Below are 24924 nucleotides of genomic sequence, written 5' to 3' on the forward strand. Positions count from 1 at the left end.
CACACACACACACACACTTACTTTCAATGTATAATTCTTTAGTAGCTTCACAATCACAACTCAGTTCAGGGTCTACTATAGTCATAAAAGTCTGAGAAGGTAATAAATAGCCTGAGGGAATCATATAAACACTTATTCTCTCTCTCTCTCTCTCTCTCTCTCTCTCTCTCTCTCTCTCTCTCTCTCTCTCTCTCTCTCTCTCATTATTTTGGTGGATTAAATTAGACTACTGGCCTTTAAAGTGACAATTCTGCCTCAAGTAGGTCTACCTGGAATTGTCAATCAACAGTCACCTTGAGCTCATGCTATTCAATCCTACCAAATGAGTTTCTACAGTTAGCAGCAAGATTGTGAATACCCCTAGAAACAGTTTTGTTTTCCCACTCTGAACTGTATCTTACTCCAATGTATCAGTTTCTATATACAAAATGATTCATGTCTTTCACAAGTAAAAACTAATAAATACCTTTTAGTCATGTACATTCACTTTGCTTTAGCATACAAACACATGAAATATTTAGCTGTGAATTTCACTGACGACATTCTGGGTTGGTCTGCATGTAGGCAGGCTATATTTTGAGAAAGAATTTCTTTTTCTAGGAAATTAAATGTAGTCAGAGAAATAATAAGACACTCTATCCCCCTTCCCAGATACCTAAAGCCTTTCTAGGACTATTTCTCACCTTTGCAGTGGTGCACTCAACCATCTGAGCTTCATCCAGACAGATTCTCCACCATTCAACTGCTACCAAGGGACTGGGTATGGCCATATAACGCTTCTGATTCCGGAATCGTCGCCCATCCTCACTATTGCTGTGGGGGATATCTACATAATTCAATTCTGAGCGAAGGACGTCATAGGTGGTGATAACTACATCTTGCTCTGCCAACATATGAGGCTGCAAGAAGCCATGTTTCTTCACCCCTTGATAGACCTAGATAATAATGAACAAAGACACAGACACCATAAAACTTATTGATAAGAAACGGAACATCTTTAAACTTTGAGCTAATAAATTATATCAATAATAGCCATAGATTCTCTTGGTTCATCATATCTATTTTGAGGTTGTATACTGTATCAAAATAAAGGAAGGGGAGGGGCAGCTTGGTGGCTCAGTGGGTTGGGAGTCAGGCCCAGAGATGGGAGGTCCTGGGTTCAAATCTGACCTCAGATACTTCCTAGCTCGTGACCTTGCGCAAGTCACTTAACCCCCATTGTCTAGTTCTTACCATTCTTCTGCCTTAGAACCAATACACAATATTGATTCTAAGATGGAAGGTAAGGGTTTAAAATACAAACAAACACAGGAAGGGCCTTAAGCATTAAGTGTATAATGGAAACAGCTCTGAATTCTAAGTGATGGAATTGAGTTCCAATTATGCCACTATATCTCATAGTACTATTACAAGGATCAAAAGAGATCTAGGGCTGATAAGGCCTCTGAGGTTACCAAGTCCAACATTAGTTTTCCACTGAGGGAACAACCATACACAGAGGTTATGTGTCTTGTCCCTGGTTACAAAGGTAGCAGTCATACTATTAATACTAGAGAATAGAACCTCTCCCATACAAATTCTGCTCCAAGGCAACCATGATAAAGATGATTTATTAAAGATTTCCAGGAAACAAGTGACTCCTTATATCCTCTAGCTTGTCCTTCATATAGATGGATACTAGCAGATTCCCCATCTTATTTATCTTCACCCTTCATAAAACTGAATTTTTATTATCACAATCCATATTCCTATCTTCAAACTGAAGACATCTTTTAACTTTGCAATTGATTTCTTTTAGGTTCTCCCCAATTTCTCCACATTTTCTCAAAAAGCAGATGCCAAGAAAATGGGTGCATTCTAAAAGGTGTGACCCAGATGGTTTCAAAGTTTTGATTTGATGACTCCATCATGCCAACACTGCCCTGCCATCATTTAAAAAAGTGTTGTAACATGCCCGTGCTGTCTGAAAGGGAGAGCAGCAAAAATATGCTTTTATAGCCCAGAGTTTGAATAGCATTTAGAATTCATAAGTGCTTTCTTAATTTTGGGCTTCATTAAGAGACACAGCTTCCTAGACTAGAAAGGTGACAGTCTCACTCCACCGTGCTGGTTAGGACACATCTTAACTACTGTTTCTAGCTCTTGGAACTGCTCTTTAGGAAAGGTATGTAACAAGTTAAAGGGTATACAGGGGGCAATTGTAATAGAGAATAATCACCAGTTCATTTAGTCAATCAATCAAAAAGTATTTATTAAATGCCCACTATTTACAAAACACTAAGGTCAATAGAGACAAGAAGTCAAAAATGAAAGTTTTCAAAAATTTTACATTCTTTTGGAGAAAAAACTAAAGGAACTTGGGGGTCTTTAATCCAGAGAAATCGGAAAGGGAGAAAAGGAGTTATATGGAAGAGAGAAGTTTACACTAGTCATGTAGGACTGAACTGGGAATGAGGAACAAAGTGGTAAAGTGGTAAATTGAGGTTTAATATTATGAAACATCTTCCTACCAATTAAAGCCAATTTAAAAGTGGAATAGGCTGATTGGAAGCTGGTTAAGTTTCCCTCACTGAATTCCTTTAGGAAAAAGCTAGATGTCAGGTTTATTGTAGAGGGTTGGATGAGAGGAACAAGACCAGATAGCTGCTGAGGTTTCCTTCCAATTCTGAGGTTTTCATGAAGCTATGTGAACAGTTTACACTATGTGACCAAGCTATCTAAGAAAAGTACCTCTTTCCTTTTACTTTTGGTCTCACTGCAAGTGATGCAAGGAGTAATGGAAAGATATATAGTGGCTATTAATAACAATACCTGGTACATAAGAAGTGGCAGAAAAAATGCCATCAAAAAAAACTTATCATTGGGAAAGGAGGTAGACTGGTTTTGAGAAAAAGTTAACTGATGAAAAGAGTCCAGGTATTACTATGGTTTCCTTATAAAAAACTACCACAATAGAACCAGAGGAAAGTTTTCAAGTGAATTGAATGGATCCTCTCTAGAAGATTTTCATGAGGACAAGGTCAAGAACTTCATAGGATGAGGAGGCCTAGGAGAACAGATGAAAAATATGAAGTCTGAACTGATAGAATATACTCATTTTAATGAGTTCACAGATCCATTTAAACAAGCATTCATGAGCTATATATACTACAGGCAATTTTTTTTAATCTTGTATTTGTGAATAAGACTACTAAGTGTCTACATTAATAATAGCTTAATTTACATTTTATTATACATATGTACATGCATCATGATTCTCATTGTACAAATGAATGATGAAAATCAAATTTGGAGTAATTCATATATTTCTATTAGCTAATACAATTGGAGTTTGATTCATACCCACATCTCTTAAAGCCCAGTATTCTAGCTAAAATATTAGGACTGCTCCTTAACGCTATCTCTAACAATGAAATAGTTGGAATACCATGTATTTTCCTACAATGTGGCACTATTTCCAGGTATTAAATGTGATATTTTAAAATGAACCCTTAATATCATTCTTTTTTTTTTTGTTTTGTTTTCTTCCTAAGAATTCAAATCAAAGAACTCTGGAAAGCAAGGATCTTAGGTAATATTTATTTATATTTGAGGTAACTCTAAGAAGCTGAAGAAAATTCCACTTATCTATTCTACACACATCCTTCTACTTCTAACTAGGATGTTTGTTTTTTGGCTTTTTAGGAAAGCTAGTTTTACTTAATTTGATCAATAAATATTTATCAAAAATAGAATTCATTTTAAAAGTCACTGCAGTTAAACTTTGTCATTCTCATTGATCCATTAAATAACACAACTTTGTGGTTTGTAATCTTCTGGGGGGGGGGAGAAAAAAACTATGAACCTGACAATATTTCAATTACATGAGCAATATCAAAGGAAATAATTAGTAAACTCTGGGGAATTAGGTAGGAAAAAGTGAGATATGAAGTGTACTATATATGCTCCAAAAGAGGACATAAATCTTTTATCATGAACTTCTAAAAAAGAAGCAAAAACAAAAACAAGCAATTCTCTTGGGAGTGAGCTATTATGGCATCTCATATCTAGAACAAAGCTGAGAAATAGGAAGTAAAAAATGGTCTAGGAAGTAAAAGAGATTTTATAAAGGCCATACGCTAAAGTTCAGGCACTTTGGTTACTCATTTAAGTCATACTTCTTTTACTTTATACCCAACTCTAATAAATTTTTTAAGCCCATAATAGAGTATAAGCAGTAAATCAAGAGTAAAAACAAAACCGTTATTGACAGACATGGGGCAGTTAAGTGGCACAGTGGATAGAACACAGGACCTGGAGTCAGGAAGACTCACCTCCCTGAATTCAAATCTATCTTCAGATACTTATTAGCTGTGTGACCCTGGGCAAGTCATCTTAATCCTGTTTTTCTCAGTTTTTTCATCTATAAAATGAGTTGGAAAAGTAAATGGCAAACTACTCCAGGATCTTTGCCAAGAAAACCCCAAATGGGGCCACAAAGAGATAGACATGTCTGAGAAATGACAGAAAGATGACAAATACACTGACTCAAAGGAGAAGAGACAGTTAACAATGAGAGAAGACCCAGAAAAAATTACACATAGCAGAGACAATAATTCAAAATATAATGACAATTACAGGACCATAAAAGTACAAGTTTTATGAGCTTTAATTAACTAATTCAAAACTGAGTGGAGGAGTGTTAGGAGGGAAGGAAATATGGAAAGTAAAAGCTATTGCTTAATTGGTATTTTATATGTCTGTATAATGTCATACCACATGTATATTCAGCATTTCCCTATTTACAATATATAAAACATTATTTCATTAAATATATCTGTAATAATAGCTGTTATTTATATTACATTAAAGGTATTTTACATACCTTATGTGTATTATCTTATTTAATCTTCACAACAATTCTGTGAAGTTTCACATGTCCTCAGTGTACTAATAAAAAATCTGAGGTTCAGCAATATTGTCAATTGCTAGCAATTGTTACATAAGTAGTAAAAACAGAGAGGCAGGAGTAGATTCTGAGTCCTTTCTGCCTCCAAATCCAACAACATATTGAGCCATTAATTAGTTATACCAATGAAAAATAAAAACTACTCTGTTCAGTTTTACAGTGATTTTTAGGTTGGAAAACTAAAAGTTTATGGTTTTAGTTATTTCTCAGTTATAATCAATTCGCTAATTGTGTATACATTCCTTTAATTCTAGCTTTGAGTATTACATTTTTGTTCCCATGTTTATTATAGGTGTATCTTATAGTCTACCAAGGATAAAACAAAGAGGCTTGGTTTTAGATTTCCTTGTTTATTTAAAATACCTTTTAAGGGGTGGGGCCAAGGTGGTAGAGTAATGCAGAGCAGCTCTGTGCCACCATGAGAATCCTCTCCGACCAAGATTAAAATATCACCACAAAATAAATACAGGAGTGAAAGAACCAACAAGGAGACAGAGTTAAACAACTTTCAAGAAAAGAAAAACCCAAAAAGTAGGCAGAGAACATCTAAGGGCACTGGGGTGAGAGGGGAGCAGAGCCAGCAAGAGTCTGTAGCAAGGAGTGAAGAGCAAGCCAAGAGCAAGCCACATACCCCCATCCCACATCTATTGTCCGAGGTTTGGAACCTAAGCCAAAGCCAACATTCATACCCTGAGATCCTGCCTGGGCAAATAGTGGTCCAAGTCAACCCACACCCCTTGAAATTTCAAACCTGTGGAGAAGTCCAGAGTCCCATCCCAGGGCAGTCTGGGCTAAAGTGGGCTGATCCATGTGGGCCCAGAGCAAAGCCAGGAATCACAATCTGGGCTTGAATAAGGACATAGTTCACAGTTTGGAGTGACTGACAGTACTAAGACCAACCCTCCACCCCCAACCTCCATCTTTTTTCCTAAAGCTAAGGACAGCTCTCCAAGACAGGGCAATTAAGGGTGTGCCTGCTTAGAACAAGTACACAGTAAGACTAAAAACTTACACCCAAGCTGGAGGCTATAATTTAAGTAGTTCCTGACCTGATTAAGATTAAAGTAAGACCAAAAGCTTACAAGGAAGCCTAAGGCAAGTCTTTATCAGGATCTCAAGGGTTAATTGAATCAGCACAGGGAGGGGGCTCTCAAAGCTCTCAGCTTTCAGGCCATCACATCATCCTCTAAGAACTGAAACTGATAATCCCATATCAGAAAAAGAAATCAAACAAGCCATCAAGGAACTTCCTAAGAAAAAATCCCCAGGGCCATATGGATTCACAAGTGAATTCTATCAAACATTTAAGGAACAACTAATCCCAACACTATACAAATTATTTGACAAAATAAGCAAAGAAGGAGTCTTACCAAATTCTTTTTTATGACACAAATATGGTATTGATTCCAAAGCTAGGCAGACCAAAAACAGAGAAAGAAAACTATAGATCAATCTCCTTAATGAAGATAGATGCAAAATTTTTTTAAAAAATACTAGCAAAAAGACTATAGCAAGTTATCACAAGGATTATTCACTATGACCAGATGGGATATATACCAGAAATGCAAGGATGGTTTAATATTAGGAAAACTATCCACATAACAGACCATATCAACAACCAAACTAAAAGAAATCATATGATTATCTCAATAGATGCAGAAAAAGCCTTTGACAAAATACAACACCCATTCCTTCTGAAAACACTAGAAAGCATAGAAATACAAGGGTCCTTCCTCAAAATAATAAACAGTATATATCTAAATTCATCAGCAAGTATCATTTGTAATGGGGACAAGTTAGAGGCTTTCCCAATAAGACCAGGAGTGAAGCAAGGATGCCCATTATCATCTCTATTATGTAATATTGTACTAGAAATGCTAGTGGTAGCAATTAGAGAAGTAATAGAAATTGAAGGGATTCAAGTGGGCAATGATGAAACTAAACTATCACTCTTTGCAGATGATATGATGGTATACTTAAAGAATCCTAGAAAATCAACTAAAAGGCTAGTGAAAATAATTAACTTTAGCAAAGTGTAATGTACAAAATAAACCCATATAAATCATGAGCATTTCTATATATTTCCAACAAAACTCAGCAGCAGGAATTAGAAAGAGAAACTTCATTTAAAATAACTCTAGACAATATAAAATATTTAGGAATCTATCTGCCAAGATAAACAGGAATTATATGAACACGACTATAAAACACTTTACACACAATTGAAACTAGATCTAAATAATTGGAAAAACATTAACTGTTCATGGGTAAGACAAGCTAACATAATAAAAATGACAATCCTACCCAAATTAATCTATTTATTCAGTGCCATACCTATCAAACTACCAAAAAACTTTTTTATAGAGTTAGAAAAAATTATTACAAAGTTCATCTGGAAGAACAAAAGATCAAGAGGATCAAAAGAAGTAATAAGTAAAAAAAAAAAGGGAAGGATGAGGGCCTAGCAGTATCAGATCTTAAACTGTACTATAAAGCTGTGATCAAAACAATATAGTACTGGCTAAGAGACAGAAGGGTGGATCAATGGAATAGACTAGGGATAACTGATTTCAGCAAGCTAGTGTTTGATAAACCCAAAGATTCCAGCTTTTGGAAAAAGAACCCACTATTTGACAAAAACTGCTGGGAAAATTGGAAAACAGTATGGGGAAAATTAGGTTTAGATTAATATCTTATACCATATATCAAGGTAAATTCAAAATGGGTAAATGATTTAAATATAAAGAATGAAATAATAAATAAATTAGGTATACATAGAATAGTATACCTGTCAGATCTTTGGGAAAGGAAGGAATTTAAGACCAAGGAAGAGATAGAGAAAGAGAGAACATTACAAAAGGTAAAATGAATGGCTTTGATTATATCAAATTAAAAGGCTTTTGTGAAAACAAAACCAATGCAACCAAAATTAGAAGGAAAATAACAAACTGGGAAAAAATTTCCCAAATATATAAGGAACTGTCACATTTACAAAAAATGATGTCATTCCCCCTTCAACAAATGGTCAAGAGATATGAATAGGCAGTTTTCAGATAAAAAAATCAAAACTATCAATAAGCACATGAAAAAGTGTTCTAAATCCCTCCTGATTAGAGAAATGCAAATTAAAGCAACTCTTGAGGTACCATCTCATACCTAACAGATTGTTCAATATGGCACCAAAGGAAAATGATAAATGTTGGAGGGGATGTGGCAAAACTGGGACATTAATACACTGCTGGTGGAGTTGTGAATTGGTCCAACCATTCCAGAGGACAATGTGGAACTATGCACAAAGGGCTTTAAAAGACTGCCTGCCTTTTGACCTAGCCATACCACTGCTGGGTTTGTATCCCAAAAAGATAATGTTAAGATTAAAAATGATAAAGACTGATATAATAATAGAAATTAGTATTTTAATTAAAGCCATGGCCATGTTGGTAAAATATATATAAGACCTCGTTTATCTTTTAAATTTACCGCTGGAACCCATTCTCTCTCCCACTTGCCAGCCAGCTCTTCAGGAAGACCCAAAAAAAGGCCTTTCTCTAGGCCTTCCTCTGAATTTAAATGACCCCCCTTGCATGGGGACCTTTGATGTCCCCACGCCCTAAAACCCATTGGAATCATGGGTAATGTAGTCTCAAAGCCTCCACGTGTCCATAGGGAGTCTGCTAGACACTTCCAAATAGCACTTCCCAGAATTTAAAACAAACATTTCCCCCTGAGATCCGGCAAAAAAAAAAAAAGTTGGTCCTTTTTCTTCGCTGGATCTGTAAACATAGACAACTTCTAAATTTTAGGAATTTGGGGGATAAAAGAAATAGATGAACAAATGGATAAAACTAGCTGCATTGACAAAAAAAACAATTTGAGGGCAGTCCCCTATTGGCATAACATGTACAATTAAAACAATACATTCAACTCAATTTCAACTCCCCATAATTCAATTAACTACACCCCAAAGTTCAAATTTGGTCTTCATGGTACACAGTGAAGGCTTTTCAGGCATCTTCATGGTGTCTTCACCAAACAGGTTCGTCATCTGGATTCTGGGGAGATGGCAAAATCCTTATCCTGAAATTATTCTCAAAAGAATTTAAACTTAACACTATGGATTATAAAACATATATTTTCTTCTAAGAATTATACAATAATAAAGGAAAAGACTTGTACAAAAAAATTTTAGCCATGCATTTTGTGGTGGCAAAACATTAGAAAATGAGGGGGTATCTATCAACTGGGGAATGGCTGAACAAATTGTGGTTTCTGATGGTGATGGAATATTATTGTGCTAAAAGGAATGATGAACTGGAGGAATTCCATGTGAACTGGAATGACCTCCAGGAACTGATGCAGAGTGAAAGGAGCAGAACCAGGAGAACATTGTACACAGAGACTGATACACTGTGGCATAATCCAAAGTAATAGACTTCGGTACTAGCAGCAATGCAATGACCCAGGAGAATCCAGAGGAATTTATGAGAAAGAACACTATCCACATCCAGAGAAAGAATTGTGGGAGCAGAAATGCAGAAGAAAAATATGATTGATTACATGGTTTGATAGGGAAACAATTAGGGTTTGGTGTTAAAAGATCACTCTACTTGCAAAGCTGAATAACATGGAAATAGATTTTGAACAATGATACATTTATAATCTAATGGAACTGCTTGTTAGCTCTGGGAGGGGAGAGGAAAGAGGGGTGAGGAAAATCATGAATCATGTAACCTGTAACATGTAACCATGGAAAAATATTCTAAATACATTTTTACTTTTCTTTTTGCCAATATTCAAAAGAAATAGAACATTCTCTACTAATCATACTGTGAATTATCCCTTTTTGCATCTAAGATCTTCCATGTTTGTTATAGGAATATTAATATTCCCTAAAGATGTTATTCCAGATCCCTTCTAAATTCTTGAATGTTTATATAAAGATTTATTCATTTATATCTTTAGGTTTTGCGCATTTTTCCATTCTGCTTCTTAACCTCCATTGCTCATAAATAATATAAAACCCATAGCCCCAATTCTGCATTTAATACTTGCCTTACAATTTCTACTGTGATTCTTCTATAATTATAGTCTTTTATTCTGACCTTGGGCACTTCCTAGGTGTGTGATCCTAGGCAAATGACTTTAACTCATTACCCTCAGTCTCCTCATTTACAGAATGAAATTGACAAGAAAACAAGAATTGACAAGAAATGGCAAACCACTTCAGGATCATTGCCAAGAATGGGTTCACGAAGAGTTGGACATGAATAAAAATGACTGAACAAAAACAACAAAAATATTGCAGGAAAACCTGAAACAAAGAAACTTATTCTCTCTCTCTTTAGAAAATAACTGTCTTACCAAGACTCGAAGAGAAGATGACCTCACATGCCTGTTGATTTCATCCACCCATTGGTGACAGATAGAGCTTGGAGAGATAATCAAAGTTGCTCCTGTGGAAACTGGTTTCATTGCAACTAGGCAATGGGGACAGTAAAAAGGCTTAATTTTCAAGTTTTCCTCCTTGTAGTTCACACATTCTGCGTGTTGCCACAGGTGGCATTTTAGACACTGAACACGGGCTTTATAGTCTACTAGGCCAAGTTCTCCACAAATACACTCAAAACGATAGTCAGAAGTATTGAAGGGACTTATGGAATTAGCATGTGGTATCTCACTACCAGCATGGTCTTGAGATTCAGGAACCTGGTCCTTCATGTTGTCTTCTTCAGAGTTTGGTTCACTTTTAGAGACAATAACAGGAGCACCTGGGGGATCACTGGATCTTTGCAAATCAGCTCTACTTAATTTTTTAGCTTTAGGCTGATGTTTTTCATTCAAGTGTTGATCCCGCTTTTTCCTCAGTCTGCCATGGTCTCTACTGACCTCACAATAATCATGCTCTTCCTCAGTGATGTTTGATGATAGGGATTTTTCTTCCTTATTTTCAGAAACTGTGTCCTTGCTCTCTGATTGATGTTTTTCTTCATCAGAAAATTTATTCAGACTCTTTCTAGGACTCTTTGTTGTCTATTGCAAAATTAATAAAGAGAAGAGTTTTTAATGGAACTCTAAATCTAGAGAAAATAGAAATAAAGTAGAACATGCAGATGTTCATCTTTTGATTAAGGAGGTAAAATTTCAATTTTCTAATATCATCACCCTTACTCCTGAGTAATATCATTTGAGAACAGTTTTTATTCTATGATACATAAATAAACTTCTTCAAATGACCTTTAGTTCATTCTAAAATACTAGAATAAGAATGTACTGTTTCTAAGTCAGGTAGAAAGAAAGAAGAAACGAAGGAAAGAAGAGAATAAGGAAGGAAATGAGGAAGAGAAGAAGGGAAGATGAAAGAAGCTAATAACTCCTTGCAACTTTATGGATGGAAAAAGTCCAATTGCAGTTTAAAGCATAGGCACAATTCTTTTACCCCCTTACTTGACAAAAAAAGTTACAGTCTTTCCCTCTGCATTCTCTGTTTTTAAAACCTCAAAATCCATGACAGCAATTACAGTGGCTCAAAATGCACTCATCTTGGGGAAGTGTTCATTTGGCAAATAAGAACAATAAAGATAAGATTGATTGAATACAAGGCCTCTTGTCCTAGGTAGCAGAGGATTAAAATATTTGAGAATCACCACTCTATGAACCAAACTTCTTGACTTGCTACTTTTTAAAAGAAGAATCTTTCATATAAATTATAATGATTAAACTATGATCTACAAATGTATACAAATTGATATTTATAATGAAATTACTTATTTCAATTTGCAAATATGCTAATGATGACTTTTTCTTTAAAACAAATTGATATCTGTGGCCTAATTAAAACAGCCTAATGATAAAAAAAAATTGAGACATGTATGCCAAAAAGAAAGATACTAAAAATAGCATTAAACAAGATGTAAATTAAAGGTGTTATTTATTATTATTTTTAAATTAGGGAATGAGTTTAAAAACTAATAGCAATGTTATAATCAGAATAGAGAAGTTACTCTAAACACTTTCAGCCTAGCCATTTTATTAAATATTCAAAACACCTAAAACTAATAAAGGCAAATGCCATACCTCTCTAGAACAAGGAGAAAACATTAGGTACTTAAAATATTTACTGGTGACAAAAAAAGATACTAATGGGCCCCTTTCCTTGAAAAATAATCAAATTCATTATTTTACCTGTTTTTTAGTTCTATCACATTTCTTCTGTTCCTTGTAATTCTTTCCCAGTTTAAAAGATCCAGCCAAACCATGACCTTTGACTTGTTCCACAACTTGTTCTGCAATTAATTTTTCCAAATTTCTCTTCAGAAGCCGCCGATTCCTCTGTACATCATACCTGTATATAGTGCTGACATACTTGAAGATGGCAATGATAGAAGCTCCCTTCTTCACATTCATTTCTTTAACAGCTGCTAGTATCATCACACGCAAACCTATGTATATAAAAACACAGTGATTCAAGTAAAATAAGTGAAAAAAATTCATAGGGAAAGGGATCAACAGGGTAAAATAAAGGTTCATTGCAGAAATGCTCACTGACAAATATGCAAAATTATTTAAAATAGCTTCATCTGTAATTGTGAAAAATGGAAATGACCCCTATACTCAATGATTAGGAAATGACTAAGCAAATTGTGACATATTAATGTAATGGATTATGGTTATCAAATGAATCGATGAATTTTGGCTATCAGAAATGGCAAAATTGAAGAATACAAAGAAATTTCACAAGATTTTTATATGAACTGAAATAGTGAAGACAAAATCAGAACATATAGAGTAACTACAAGTTTTATTTAAATAATCTAACTGATGAGAAAAAAGACAGGAATGGACATAGAAATAAATAAGATACCAATGATATTATTTTATTAAAGTTAATTAGCCTTCCTTAATTTTAGTAACCTGTAAATACTTTGAAGTTTATATAATTTTATGTATGATTTCAAAATTTTATTTATTTGGTGATTTTGTTGATGGTTGGTTATAAACACTTTAATAAAATATAAAACTTGAAAAAGAAAACTAAGCTGTCAACAGTATGAAATTATCATAATGCTAAATTTTACTGACATAAATGCTACTCATGCCAAACTAGTGATCTTGCAGTCCATCATTCTCAAGATAAGAAACTTAAAATATTTTAATACAACAGTGATCACACTAGCTTATATTTAAATATAAAATGTTTATAGTATTCTAAAATGATCAAAAATATTTTTAAAATAAACTTAAAAACTAGAAAAATTCAAATATAGCAATCTTCACCAAAAAAGTTAATTGAATGAGAGGAATACACAAATTAACCTTAAGAATTACATGGAATCAGATGAATTACTATAAATATTCTTGAAGACTACAAGAAAATTATCAATAATAATAAAATGTCTGTATTTGAAAGTTTCCAAGAATTATGGCAAACATTAAAAACATAAGTATTTAAAAATATAGATATAAATACTTACTGGGATATTGTATTTTTTCCTTAGATTGAAACTCCATCTTCTTAGGTTTCTTCTTTTTGCTTCCTTCAGCAGGTTGTGGAGGTATGAAGTAATTTACCAGTTTTCCCTGATATGAACAATATTCCGAAGTCACCCATTGGACTTTCAGGTTCATCATTATGGACTGCTTAATATTAAGCTTTAAAATTTGGGCATGAGCTAGCAGCTTGTAAGGAGATATACAATGTATGAAGTATAGTATGAAATGAAGTGATATGTATGCTATCCTTATACACACAATGGATTTTTAAAAAAATTTACACAAAGTTCAGAGTCTAACTACCACCTTTCTTAATGGTATGTATCTATTTTAAATGTTTAAAAATAACCTCATACACTTGCATGATGTAATGGAAAAGCATTGCTTTTAGAGTCAGAGAACCTGGGTTTACTTCCTGGCTTTGGCACTTTGGCACATTACTACCTGCTCTGGCCTTGGGTCAAGTTACTTCTTAACCTCTAGTTCTCATTTTTTTTCCCCTCATCTGCAAAATGAGGGCTTGGACTAGATGATCTCCAAAGTCCCTACAAACTCAGCTCTAATTCCATGATAAGAATGCAAAACCTTTATTTAATATAATGTAGTGTGCATGATGATTTCAATACAACTTCATCCATTGTGTATAATGGTAGGATAATAATTAATTACCCAAGAATAAAAATTTCCTCTCCTCCACCAACAGAAAGCTACTGCTATATTCTTTTGAGTTATGTTTTTCCAAGCAAAGGTGATAGACCTACAAAGATCCATTCACATTTTTTCATTCACTTTTACCTGTGATCAAGAATACATATTCATGAGTCTTGCCAAGGGATAGGCATGCATTGTGATCCCCAAATGGAAAAGAGTTAATAAACTATATCCAATCTGTCACTTTTACTTTTTACTTTAACTATCTGGTCATAGAGCAATATTCCCTAATAAATTAATAGAGTTATCATCAACAATGTACACTTATTTGTAAAGAAATTAGTCCCTTTACATATAAAGATAACACTACCAATATGCCTTAATTGTTTACTCAGGAAGGAGAGGTTGGACTAAGTCAATCATACACTCTAGGTCCCACATGAGACATATGAAATATATTTGTGAAATAAATGGAGACTATAAGGCATAAGATAGTCGCCAGAATATATGCTTTTCATCTACACTCAATTTGACAAACATTTACTAATCACCTACTAAAGAGTAGGCACTGTGCAAGGAATACAGTGATGAAGAAAAAATGGTTCTTGCCTTGAAGGAACTACTACTACTACTAATAAAAGCTGATATTTACATAGGCCTTTGAAGTGTTTTACATACCTTATCTCATTTGAGCCACACAACCACCCTGTGAGGTAGGTGCTATTATTATCCACATTTTACAGATGAGCAAAGTGAGGCTGAGAGTGGTTAAGTGACTTGCCCAGGGCCATACAGCTAGTAAGTGTCTGGGGCAGGATTCAAACCCAGGTCTTCCTGACTCCAAGTCCAACACTCTTTCTACTACACCAGGCTGCCTTATAATCTAATGAAGGGATAAGATGTAAAAAAACAAGTACAATACAAAGTAGAACGTGAGAAGGGTAAAAGAGAAATCTAGAAGAAATACATTAAGAAAATGTAAGGCAAGAGTAATTACTTTCCACTGTGGGGATCAGAAAAGACTTCAAGGAGAAGTTGGCACTTGAGCTGGGCCCTGAAGAAAAAAAGAAGGGTCTGACAGTGGAGACTTGGAAGAGATTTATAGGTCAAAGGGGTGGCTTTCACAAATAGCCAACAGTCCTTTGATCCGAGTATAGATTTATGAAGTAATCTGCAAAAACTGGATGGCAGATGGTGGAAGGTTCTAAGTGTTATAGTAAGGAATTTAAATTTTAGATATATATAAAACTTTGGGTTACATCAATCTATCAATCTTAATTTTTTTCCCAAATAAATTCTAAAATTAAATTTTTTAGAGTTGGGGAGAAGTTCATTTTGGTAGGGAGCAATGTCCTAAGAATATACTATCCACTTTAAAAAAATCAATTTTTATGCACATTGGTATTTTATGCACACTAAGGTATTCAAGATAATGTAATGGGATCAAGTATGGGTTGGACTTGATGACCTCTGAGGTCTCTTTCAACTCAAGATTCTGTTACTCCCATGTCTCAGGTTTGTCACATTCCTTCACTGAGTGCCCTTACTGGTTCTCAAGTCATTTAAGTTGTAATTTGAGGAAGGCTTCTGGAAATAATAAGAGAAACAGTAATATTTTTGGAGGTAGAAGATCACTGTCAATACAGAGTCAAAGATGTTTTTATTGCTAACCTAAGGCAGCTATGAAAGAGAGAACATTTCAGTTGGCTGGTGCCAGGGGCAAAGAGCTCTTAAGTCATAAAAAGGTCTAACCCTTCCAAGTTTACTATCTTCAGTTCCACAGGATAGTAAAAGCTTTGACTTTAGGTCAAAACAAGCATTTGAAACATGTTACTTTTCTTGAACAATTATCCCTTGCTTCCCTAAGCCTTATATGGTCATCCTACCTCAGGCAATGTTAGAACATCCTGTTTGACATCTTGTCGAGTGTGTGAAAGAATCAGAGCCAAAACCTCCACTGTCTTCCCCAGACCCATCTCATCTGCTAAGATGCCACCAGGCCACTGTGGCCCAGCATTTGGGTATTCCCGGATGATGCTAAAGGAAAGGTCGAAAAAAAAAAAAATGTGTCAAAGTAATTCAAACAAAAATCACCCTAGTAGCTACCCTAAGGAAAACAGGAAGAACTGCATTAAAAAGGAACGTTATTGAGGATACATTTCTTTGTAAAAAGTGAAAGTACTCAGAGCTCTAGAAATCTAAATATCAAGAATATGATTTTCAATAAAAAAGGCAAATGATTTATAATACCAACTAATCTTGCAAGAAAAAACATTAAGTTGTGTCAGTAATTATCATTTTTCTTCCCTATGATTAAAATAAGAAAAATGTTCATTTCTTTACTGTAACCTTTTAAATCATTCTCTGAATAGAAAAAATAAAGAGTATTATTTATCAATTAATAAATTATCAAATATTTCCAATGACTACCAAAAATCTTTTAGAACAGCAGTATTAATGAATTCAATAAAAATAAAGGAATTGATCCACAATGAACACTGTGACACTTAACCTCAAATTATGCTTACTAATTTATAGTACCTTGAATCCCTTATATGGCATTCACTAAATGAAAAGGGACAAGTGGTTATTCTATATTTCTCCTTTGTATAAAAGCTTTTAGTAAGATTTTTACTAAGTATTCTTTCATTAGTCAATGCTATAGGTAATGAGTTTCTTTTTAAGTCTACAGGCTTTTAGTATGAATATATACATGGGGGTATGGGTTGTGAGAGAGGAAGGAAGCACATATAGAAATATAAAATTGCCTTACCAGCCTGTAAATGGATTATAGTAGAATGTCATCCCTTCTGTTGTAATGACCTCTCTCCATAAGAAATGTAAGGCATTTTCTAAAGAAAAAAAAGAGCCATAAGAACAACACTTTCCTGGTTTTTCTTATCTCACTCTGTACCAATTCATATAGGTCTTTCCAGCTTTTTCTGAAATCATCCTGCTCATCATTTCTTATAGCACAACAGTATTCTGTCACCATCATATACCACAATTTATTCAGCTATTCCCTAATTAATATACATCCTTTCAATTTCTAATTCTTTGCCACACAAATAGAGGAGCTATAAATATTTATGTACAAGTAGGTCCTTCCCTCTTTTATTTTGAGCTCTTTGGGATATAGACCTAATAGAAACATCACTGGATCAAAAAGTATGCACAGTTTCATACCCTTTCAGGTATAGTTCCAAATTGCCTTCCAGAATGGTTCACAATTCCACCAACAATGCATTAGTGTCACAATTTTGCCACATCTTTGCCAACATTTATCATTTTCCTTGTATCATATTGGTCAATCTGATAGGTGTGAAGAAGTACCTCAGATTTGTTCTAATTTGCATTTCTACACTCAAAAGAGATTTAGAATATATTTCATATGATTATTAATAGCTTTGATTTCTTCTTCTGAAAACTACTTGTTCATATCCTTTGATATTTGTAAATTAGGGAATGACTTGTGATTTTATAAATTTGATTAAGTTCTCAATAGAATTGAGAAATGAGGCCTTTATCACAGAAATTTGCTGTAAAAATTTTCCCCAGCATGTTATTTCCCTTCTAATGTTGGCTACATTATTCTATTCATACAAAAAAAATTAACTTAATATAATCAAAATTATTCATTTTATGTCTCATAATGTTCTCTATCTCTTGTTTGGTCATAAATCATAGATATGACAGGTAAACTCTGCCATGATCCCTAATTTGCCTTTTATTTCTAAAACATATACTCATTTTGAACTTATCTTCATATAGGGTGTGAGATATTGGTTTATATCTGGTTTCTGCCATATTCTTTTCTGGTTTTCCTGGAAATTTTTGTCAGTTAGTGAATTCTTATCCCCAAAGCTGGAATCTTTTAGTTTTAAGAAAATCATAGATTGCTATGGACTATGGTCATACCCCAGTATATTGTGTATCTAATCTATTCCACTGATCCACCATTCTGCTTTGTTGCCAGTTCCAGATGGTTTTGATGTGTATGTTTTGGAATGGATCTGAACCCTGGGAGACTACATCTTCCAGGACTCTCTACTTCAACTTCCTCAGACACATCCCACTTCCTTTATGGGATGTGTCTGAGAGAGGATAAAAGAGGAGAGAGTGGGTTTTGGAGCCTTTCCCCCCCTGAAACCTGGGCGGAGAGCTTTGGTCCCTGCACTGCTGCCAGAGATCTAATTTTCCCCCTGCTAAATATTCCTGGAGTCTAGTCTGATTTTATCTGCTCCCTAGCCTATCTCTAAAAGGGTCTGGTCAAGTTCCCCGCCAAGGGAGGGGGATGGGGGTGAACTCAAGGACTCCCGGCTACCTTCCTATCCTTCCTTTTTTCCTTATCCTTTCCCCCCAATTTCCAACATACAAATGATTGCTGCTTTATAGTGCAGTTTGAGATCTGGTACTACTAAGCATCCTCCTTCCCTATTTTTTTTTTCATTAATTTCCCTGATACTCTTGACCTTTTGTTCTTTTGGATGAATGTGGTTATTTTTTCTAATTCCACAAAATAAATTTTTGGTAGTTTGTGCTTTACAATTTTTCAAAGCACTTTCATACATATCCCTTCCACTTTATAACCTTGTCTAAGGAGTAGGCATGACAGTACTGACTTTAGCCCAGCTTTCCGTGTCTATTCCACACTGCTCCCCTTCACTAGTCAAACTGGCCTACTTGCTTTTCCTCACATACAGCATTCCATCTCTTATATCCAAAAACACTATTCGTCCTACTCTGGAATGCACTCCTTCCTCATCTCTTAAAATCCTTAGTTCCATTCAAAGCTCAGTTCAAATGTCTTTCTTGATTTCCCCAAATGATTTCTATTTACTATTAAATATTCAATATTCACTCTGATATCTCCCCTCCATCCCCCAAAAAGAATGGAAGAGACTTTTTCTTTCTTTTATCCTCATCACCTAGTACAGTGCCTGTCATGGGCACTTTAAATACTTGTTCCTTGATTGATAATTGCTTTCAGATAAATAAAACTCAGAAAAGTTAAGCTGCTTAACTGTAAAGCGGCATACTGAAGTGAAAATTAGGTAAATACCCATGGTTCCACCAGGATACTGATTTAGGTCCCTTAAAATGGTGACACTGAGACAGTATAGCACCCTTTCTGTTTATTTCTACCAACAATTCCCATTTAGCTTGTCTTACTATGGACTCAAGATATTTTCTAAATAAAGGTGAGAGGAAAATTATACCAAAAAAGCTTAATAACAAAGTAGGAAGTGATCAGGAAAAGGAAACTAGTATGCACAATTTTAAAAACATTTATCTAAGAAAACCCATAGTTAAAGTTCTATTTCTGACATATTAATTGAAAATGGCCAAATTATTTAATTTCTGAGTGTCTTAAGCAGTTATCTAAGACTATAAACAACAAAGTTAGAGTTTCTATACCAGGAATTCCCTACACCAATGGAACCATTGACTGGAAACTCATGAATTTATTGAAATTCCTGAAAAGGGGATTTTCAAAAAATCCTCAAAAATATTTTTATGATTAAGTCCTGAAAAGAGATCTCAATTCTCTTACCCTAGGTCTCAGTGCTTCTCAAAGCAAATGCTTCCCCCAAAATGAGAAATACCCTTTTCATGAATACAGATGGTAAAAGGTTTGATTCACTTAAGAAAATTCCAAAGATTAATTTGAAATAAGGCATTTTGTTTTAAAAAGATCTACTACCATATAACTATTTACTGCCCACCACTGTCTCTGGGTTGACTTAAAAGCAAAATAAATGTATCTAAAGTAAAAATATAATTGCCAAGGAGCACATGACAATTTAGGGATTGGATCTATGTGTGATTTATCATTTTTTGACAGATTTTAAAAAGTCAATTGAACTCAATTTAGCAAATACTTGTTAAGTGTCTATAACGTGCATGGTAGTGTGCTAGAAGCTGGATATTCCAGAATTTAAAGTGACACAATTTCAACCTCAAGGTAGGAGATTCAAAGTTCTCAAAGAAAATGTGAAAAATAAAAAAACACTTTTTAGCTGAGGAAAGGAATCAAAGGATAGGCTCCATGAAAGAAGTAGCTCCTGAACTGACCCTTGAAAAAAGAGAAGGATTTTAGGGGATGGAAATGAGAAGAATATATGCTCTACGCATTCAGGATTCAGACCACAAAGAGGCTTTTTGGTGCGGGCTAGGGCAGAAAAAGGACAAGGACACCCTGTTTGGTAACCAAGTATCATCCCCCCCCCTACTCCCAACCTCCAGCTCCCCACTAGTGTATTTTGATTGTTCTCTGCCTTAACTTTAAGTATCTTGTACTTGCCATTGGTAGGAGAGTTTCTGAAATTTTCTCGTAGCAGCATCCAGTTAACGGCTTCACTTTGGTATGGCCTCAGCACAGGAATCAAGGCAGGGTGCTGGACATTTTCTTGTAGATGCTGAGCTTCTTGCTGGTGTGTATGTCTCACAAAGTCATATAATTCCTCAATGTTCTGTCTCTCCAGTTCACTATCTGATTCTTCTTCATCTTCCTCCAAAACATCTGTGTAAATTGAAAAGCAAACATTTGTTATAACCTGATTAATTTTTTAAGACAGGAATGAGAACTAATAGTAATTTCAGTATATTTGAAACATATCTGTCTTCTAACAGATTTTGATGATTAAATCTTTACTATACAACTTTAGAATGCAAAGCAGATTTCTCTATCATTATTCCATATTATAAGGTAATTTCAACTCAATTCAACAAACATTTTAAAGCATATGTACTGAATGCAAACCACTATACTAAGTGTTGGGGAGTTTCAAAATTTAAATGGAACATTATCTTGTCTTTCATAGAGCTGAGAGTCTAGTAGAGGGGAAAAGGTCCTAATTATATACATCTTCTAGTACCTAACCTTTTATTGATATGGACAAATTTATATTTTTGGAAAGTTTATGATTATGGCAGAAAAATCAAAACAGAAGTTCAACTATTCTGTTGAAACAGAAGCTTTATTAGCAAAAGCAATAGTGAAGATCATAGAAGATAAAATGGACTATTTGGATTTTATGAAGTTAAAAAGGTTTTAAATAAATAAAACCAATGCAGCTAAGAGTAATAGGGAAATAGATAAGTAGGGGAAAATTTTTTTGCAACAAATATTTCCAATAAATATCTTCTAAGTCAAGATTTTTAAGGAAATTATTCAAACTTGGAAGACTAATAGCCATTCCCCAAAAGATAAATGGTCAAATGATATGTATGGGAAATTTTAAAAGAAGAAATCCTAGTTATCAACAACTATATAAAATATGCTCCAAATGACTAATAATTAGAGAAATGCAAATTAAAACAATTCTGAGGTTCTACTTCATACCTCTCAGTGGCAAAAATGACAAATGTTGGAATGACTGTAGGAAAACAGGTTCACAAACTCACTGTTGGGAAAGCTGTTAATTGGTCAAGCATTCTGAAAAACAATTTGGAACTGTGCCCCCAAATTTACAAAGTTCATACTCTTTCACCTAGTAGTACCATTGATTAGGTCTACACCAAAGAGACTGGAGGTATAGGAAAAAGACCTATATAGACAAAAATATTTAAAACAGTTCTTTTCATGGTAGCTCCAAACTGGAAACTAAGGGACTACCCACATATTAGGAATGTTTAAACAAATTATGATATATGAATGTAATGGATTATCATTGTGTCATAGAAAGGATGGAATGGATAGTTTCATAGGAAATGGGGAAGACAATTAACCATTAAGAGTGAGGTGAGCAGAATTAGAACAATTTATAAAACATTATAAAGAAAAAATCTGAAAGTTTTTAAAACTGATCAATGCAATGCTAAAACTATAAATACAGAGTCAAAGTGTCAAACTCAAATAGAAAGAGATCCAATCACAAATGAACATTATCTTTATTGTATTTTTAAGTTAATTTACTAAACATTTTCAATTAAAAAAAAAACTCATACCTTCTCTCCTAGAGCAGAAAAGCAGTAAGGGCTACACTTGGGGACACATAGCTAGGGGCATTTCTAAGTTCACATTTGAACCCAGGTCCCAGGCCTGGCACTCTATCTCTTGTGTCTAGCTGTCCTTCCAAATACACACACACACACACACACAGAAAGTAAGGATTTTATATATATATACATATATATATAAATGTATATTTAAATTAAATTAAAAATTATATATATATATATATATATATATATATATATATGTTCCTCTTTAAAATTTAAAATTTCTCTTTAAAATCCTTACTTTCTGTCTAAGAATCAATACTTAGTTTTGGTTCCAAAGCAGAAGAGTGGTAAACACTAGGCAAATTGGGTTAAGTGACTTTCCCAGAGTCACACAACTAGGAAGTATCTGAAGCTACACCTGCCAATTATGTTTTAATCTGGTTCAGAAGACTAAGATGAAACATGTTTATATTGCTCCTGTCAGGAAGATGATAGATTTTAAATGTAGAAAGGGACATACATTTTTGGACAAGGCAAATTTAGTTTTCTTTTTATTTTAAAAAAATTGTTCAATGGGAGGGAGGGAAGTGCTGTAGAAAGCAAAGATAATGACAATTAAAATTAATAAAATAAATTTTTTAAGAAGAGGTAAATATATACAGTGAGTAGCAATGACAAGAGAAATCAATTACTGAATTATGCAAAATCAGCTGGAGACTACTGTCATAGGGAAATAATATCTGTAAATATTTGTAAAAAGCACAGTGCTTGGCAAATAGTGAGTAATATATAATCCAGGGGTCGGCAACATATGGCTCTCGAGCCATATCTGGCTCCACCTTCCGACCGGCTAGTCCGGGCAGAGCCCTAGGATGTGCCCCATGGGGCCCTTCAGCCCCTGCCCCATATTCCAGTGCCTTCGGCCTCCATCCTCCTCCTTCCACAGGTGTTTATGGCTCTCACGGCCAAAAAGGTTGCTGACCGTTGATATAATCTGTAACACTGCCCCATGGGGTCTGTGAACATAATTTATCTGCCACTGACTATCATATGTATTGGTAACAAACTCCTACTAAATATTATTATTCCCAGTATTACTTAATTACTAGCTAGCTGAAAGTAAATTATTCCCAACTTTTACATTTTGTTCTCTCACCTTATTCTTCATCAACCCTACTGTACCCATACACCACTCTTCATTCAATTCTTTCCAATACTTCCACTGTGCCCTCTAAAACTCCTATTCCATAATGAACACATTCCCTTCATTCTGGACTTCTTCCTGTGTTACTCCTTCCATCTATATGCCATTAGTGAATCTAGACTTTCTCTGCATCCCTGACTTGCCACTGCATCCCTGGCCATTCTCTCTAGAACTGGCTATACTTTCTTTCAAACTCCACAGCACATTGGTCTTAGAAAGAGAGTCAGAATAATCTTAGATGTTCACTGCCACTTCCTGACTCTTCCCTTCTCCAACATCACCCAGAAACATTATTTGAATTCACTATTAAAATTTTTCACCCTATACAGATCATGATGATTATTATTTGCTAACTCCTAGGCCACTATCCCTCCTCTTTGCTCACTATTTTCCTTGAATCCCCAATTTCTGCCCTTATAATGGGAGAAGTTCATGTTGATGCTTTTTCAAATAACCTAAACTTCTAATTCCTCAATCTTCAGAAATAACATGTCCTACTTCTTTATTTGACCTCAGTCATGAACAAGGATGGTCACACTTGGGAATTTACCATTTCTCACAGATATTCTACTTTCTCAAAAACTGACATTATTCTCCTGTATATGATGAAAGCTTCTTATCATTTCATTCCCCTTGTAAACTTCCCCTCTATTCAAATTATTACTGAAAACCTCTAATCCCTCCAACCCTAAGTACCTGCTTCATTTTCCTTCTTTATCAATTTTAACACTAGAGTTAACCAATTCAATTCCATACTGTCCTCTGCTCTCAAATTCCTTCCACTAACTAACTTCTCAACTCAAACATAAGTGCTACTTAAGAGAGAGCAGAAGTTACACAGCAATGTTGACTGATCTGCTATTAGGCCCTCGCTGAAGCAAGGCATTCTTTATTTATTCCTCCCTAAATGAGCCCCTATTGCACTCCTCAAAGAATCTATTCCAAATTTTTCTCTCTTCAAGTTTTCTATAACTTCCCTTCTGGCACCCCTCTCAGCTGAGGATCTTAATTCTAACCTTATTGAGAAAACTGTAGCCATTTACTATGAGTAACCTCTTTCTCTTCATTTTAAAAGCTCTAAATAACATCTTCTATACTTTCATGTCCTCCTTTTTCTTATAATGACGTTACCCTTTTTACCAAGGCCAACTTCTCCATATGTGACCTTGTAATCAACCTTTCCTATATTTTACATAAGTTTGCCCACTTACTTCTTCTTTCTTTAATATTTAATCTCTCCCTAGCTACTGATTCCTTGCCTGCTCTCTTCAAACGTGCTCAAATCTCTTCTTTACTAAGTTTCTACTATACCCTCTAGTTATCATCCTATATCTCTTCCCACTTAGCTAAATTTTTATAAAAAGCTATCACTTATCACCTCTACTTTCTCTTCTCTTCACTCTTCAGTCTTTTATACTCTGAATTCTGATCTCATCACATAACTAAAACAGACCTCTTGAAAGTTACTAATAATCTCAATGGACAAATCTGATGGTCTTTTCATAGTCATCCTCTTTTGGATCTCTCTGCTTCAATTAATGCTATCCTCTGTCCTCTCTGAGTACTCCCATCCCTTTTTTCATTTTTTAATGTCTAGTTTATTGTTTTAGTTTGTTAGTTTATTTTCAGTAAACTATATTATAAACTATAAGTCTCAGTTGCCTGAACTGAACTGCTAGCATTA

At 34.6% G+C, this 24924-nt stretch overlaps 1 protein-coding gene across 1 annotated transcript in view; it reads right to left on the reverse strand.

The window, feature by feature from the left end:
- SHPRH (SNF2 histone linker PHD RING helicase) overlaps positions 1 to 12348 on the reverse strand; it is an 87768-nt gene extending 75420 nt beyond the window's left edge. Inside the window, 4 exon segments of the mRNA XM_044675453.1 lie at positions 684 to 935; positions 10310 to 10978; positions 12131 to 12225; positions 12312 to 12348. Coding sequence (XP_044531388.1) covers positions 684 to 935; positions 10310 to 10978; positions 12131 to 12225; positions 12312 to 12348 — 1053 coding nt within the window.
- Between the last annotated feature and the right edge of the window lie 12576 nt (positions 12349 to 24924).

Source organism: Gracilinanus agilis, chromosome 4 (assembly GCF_016433145.1).
Source record: "Gracilinanus agilis isolate LMUSP501 chromosome 4, AgileGrace, whole genome shotgun sequence".
NCBI classification, from domain to species: domain Eukaryota; kingdom Metazoa; phylum Chordata; class Mammalia; order Didelphimorphia; family Didelphidae; genus Gracilinanus; species Gracilinanus agilis.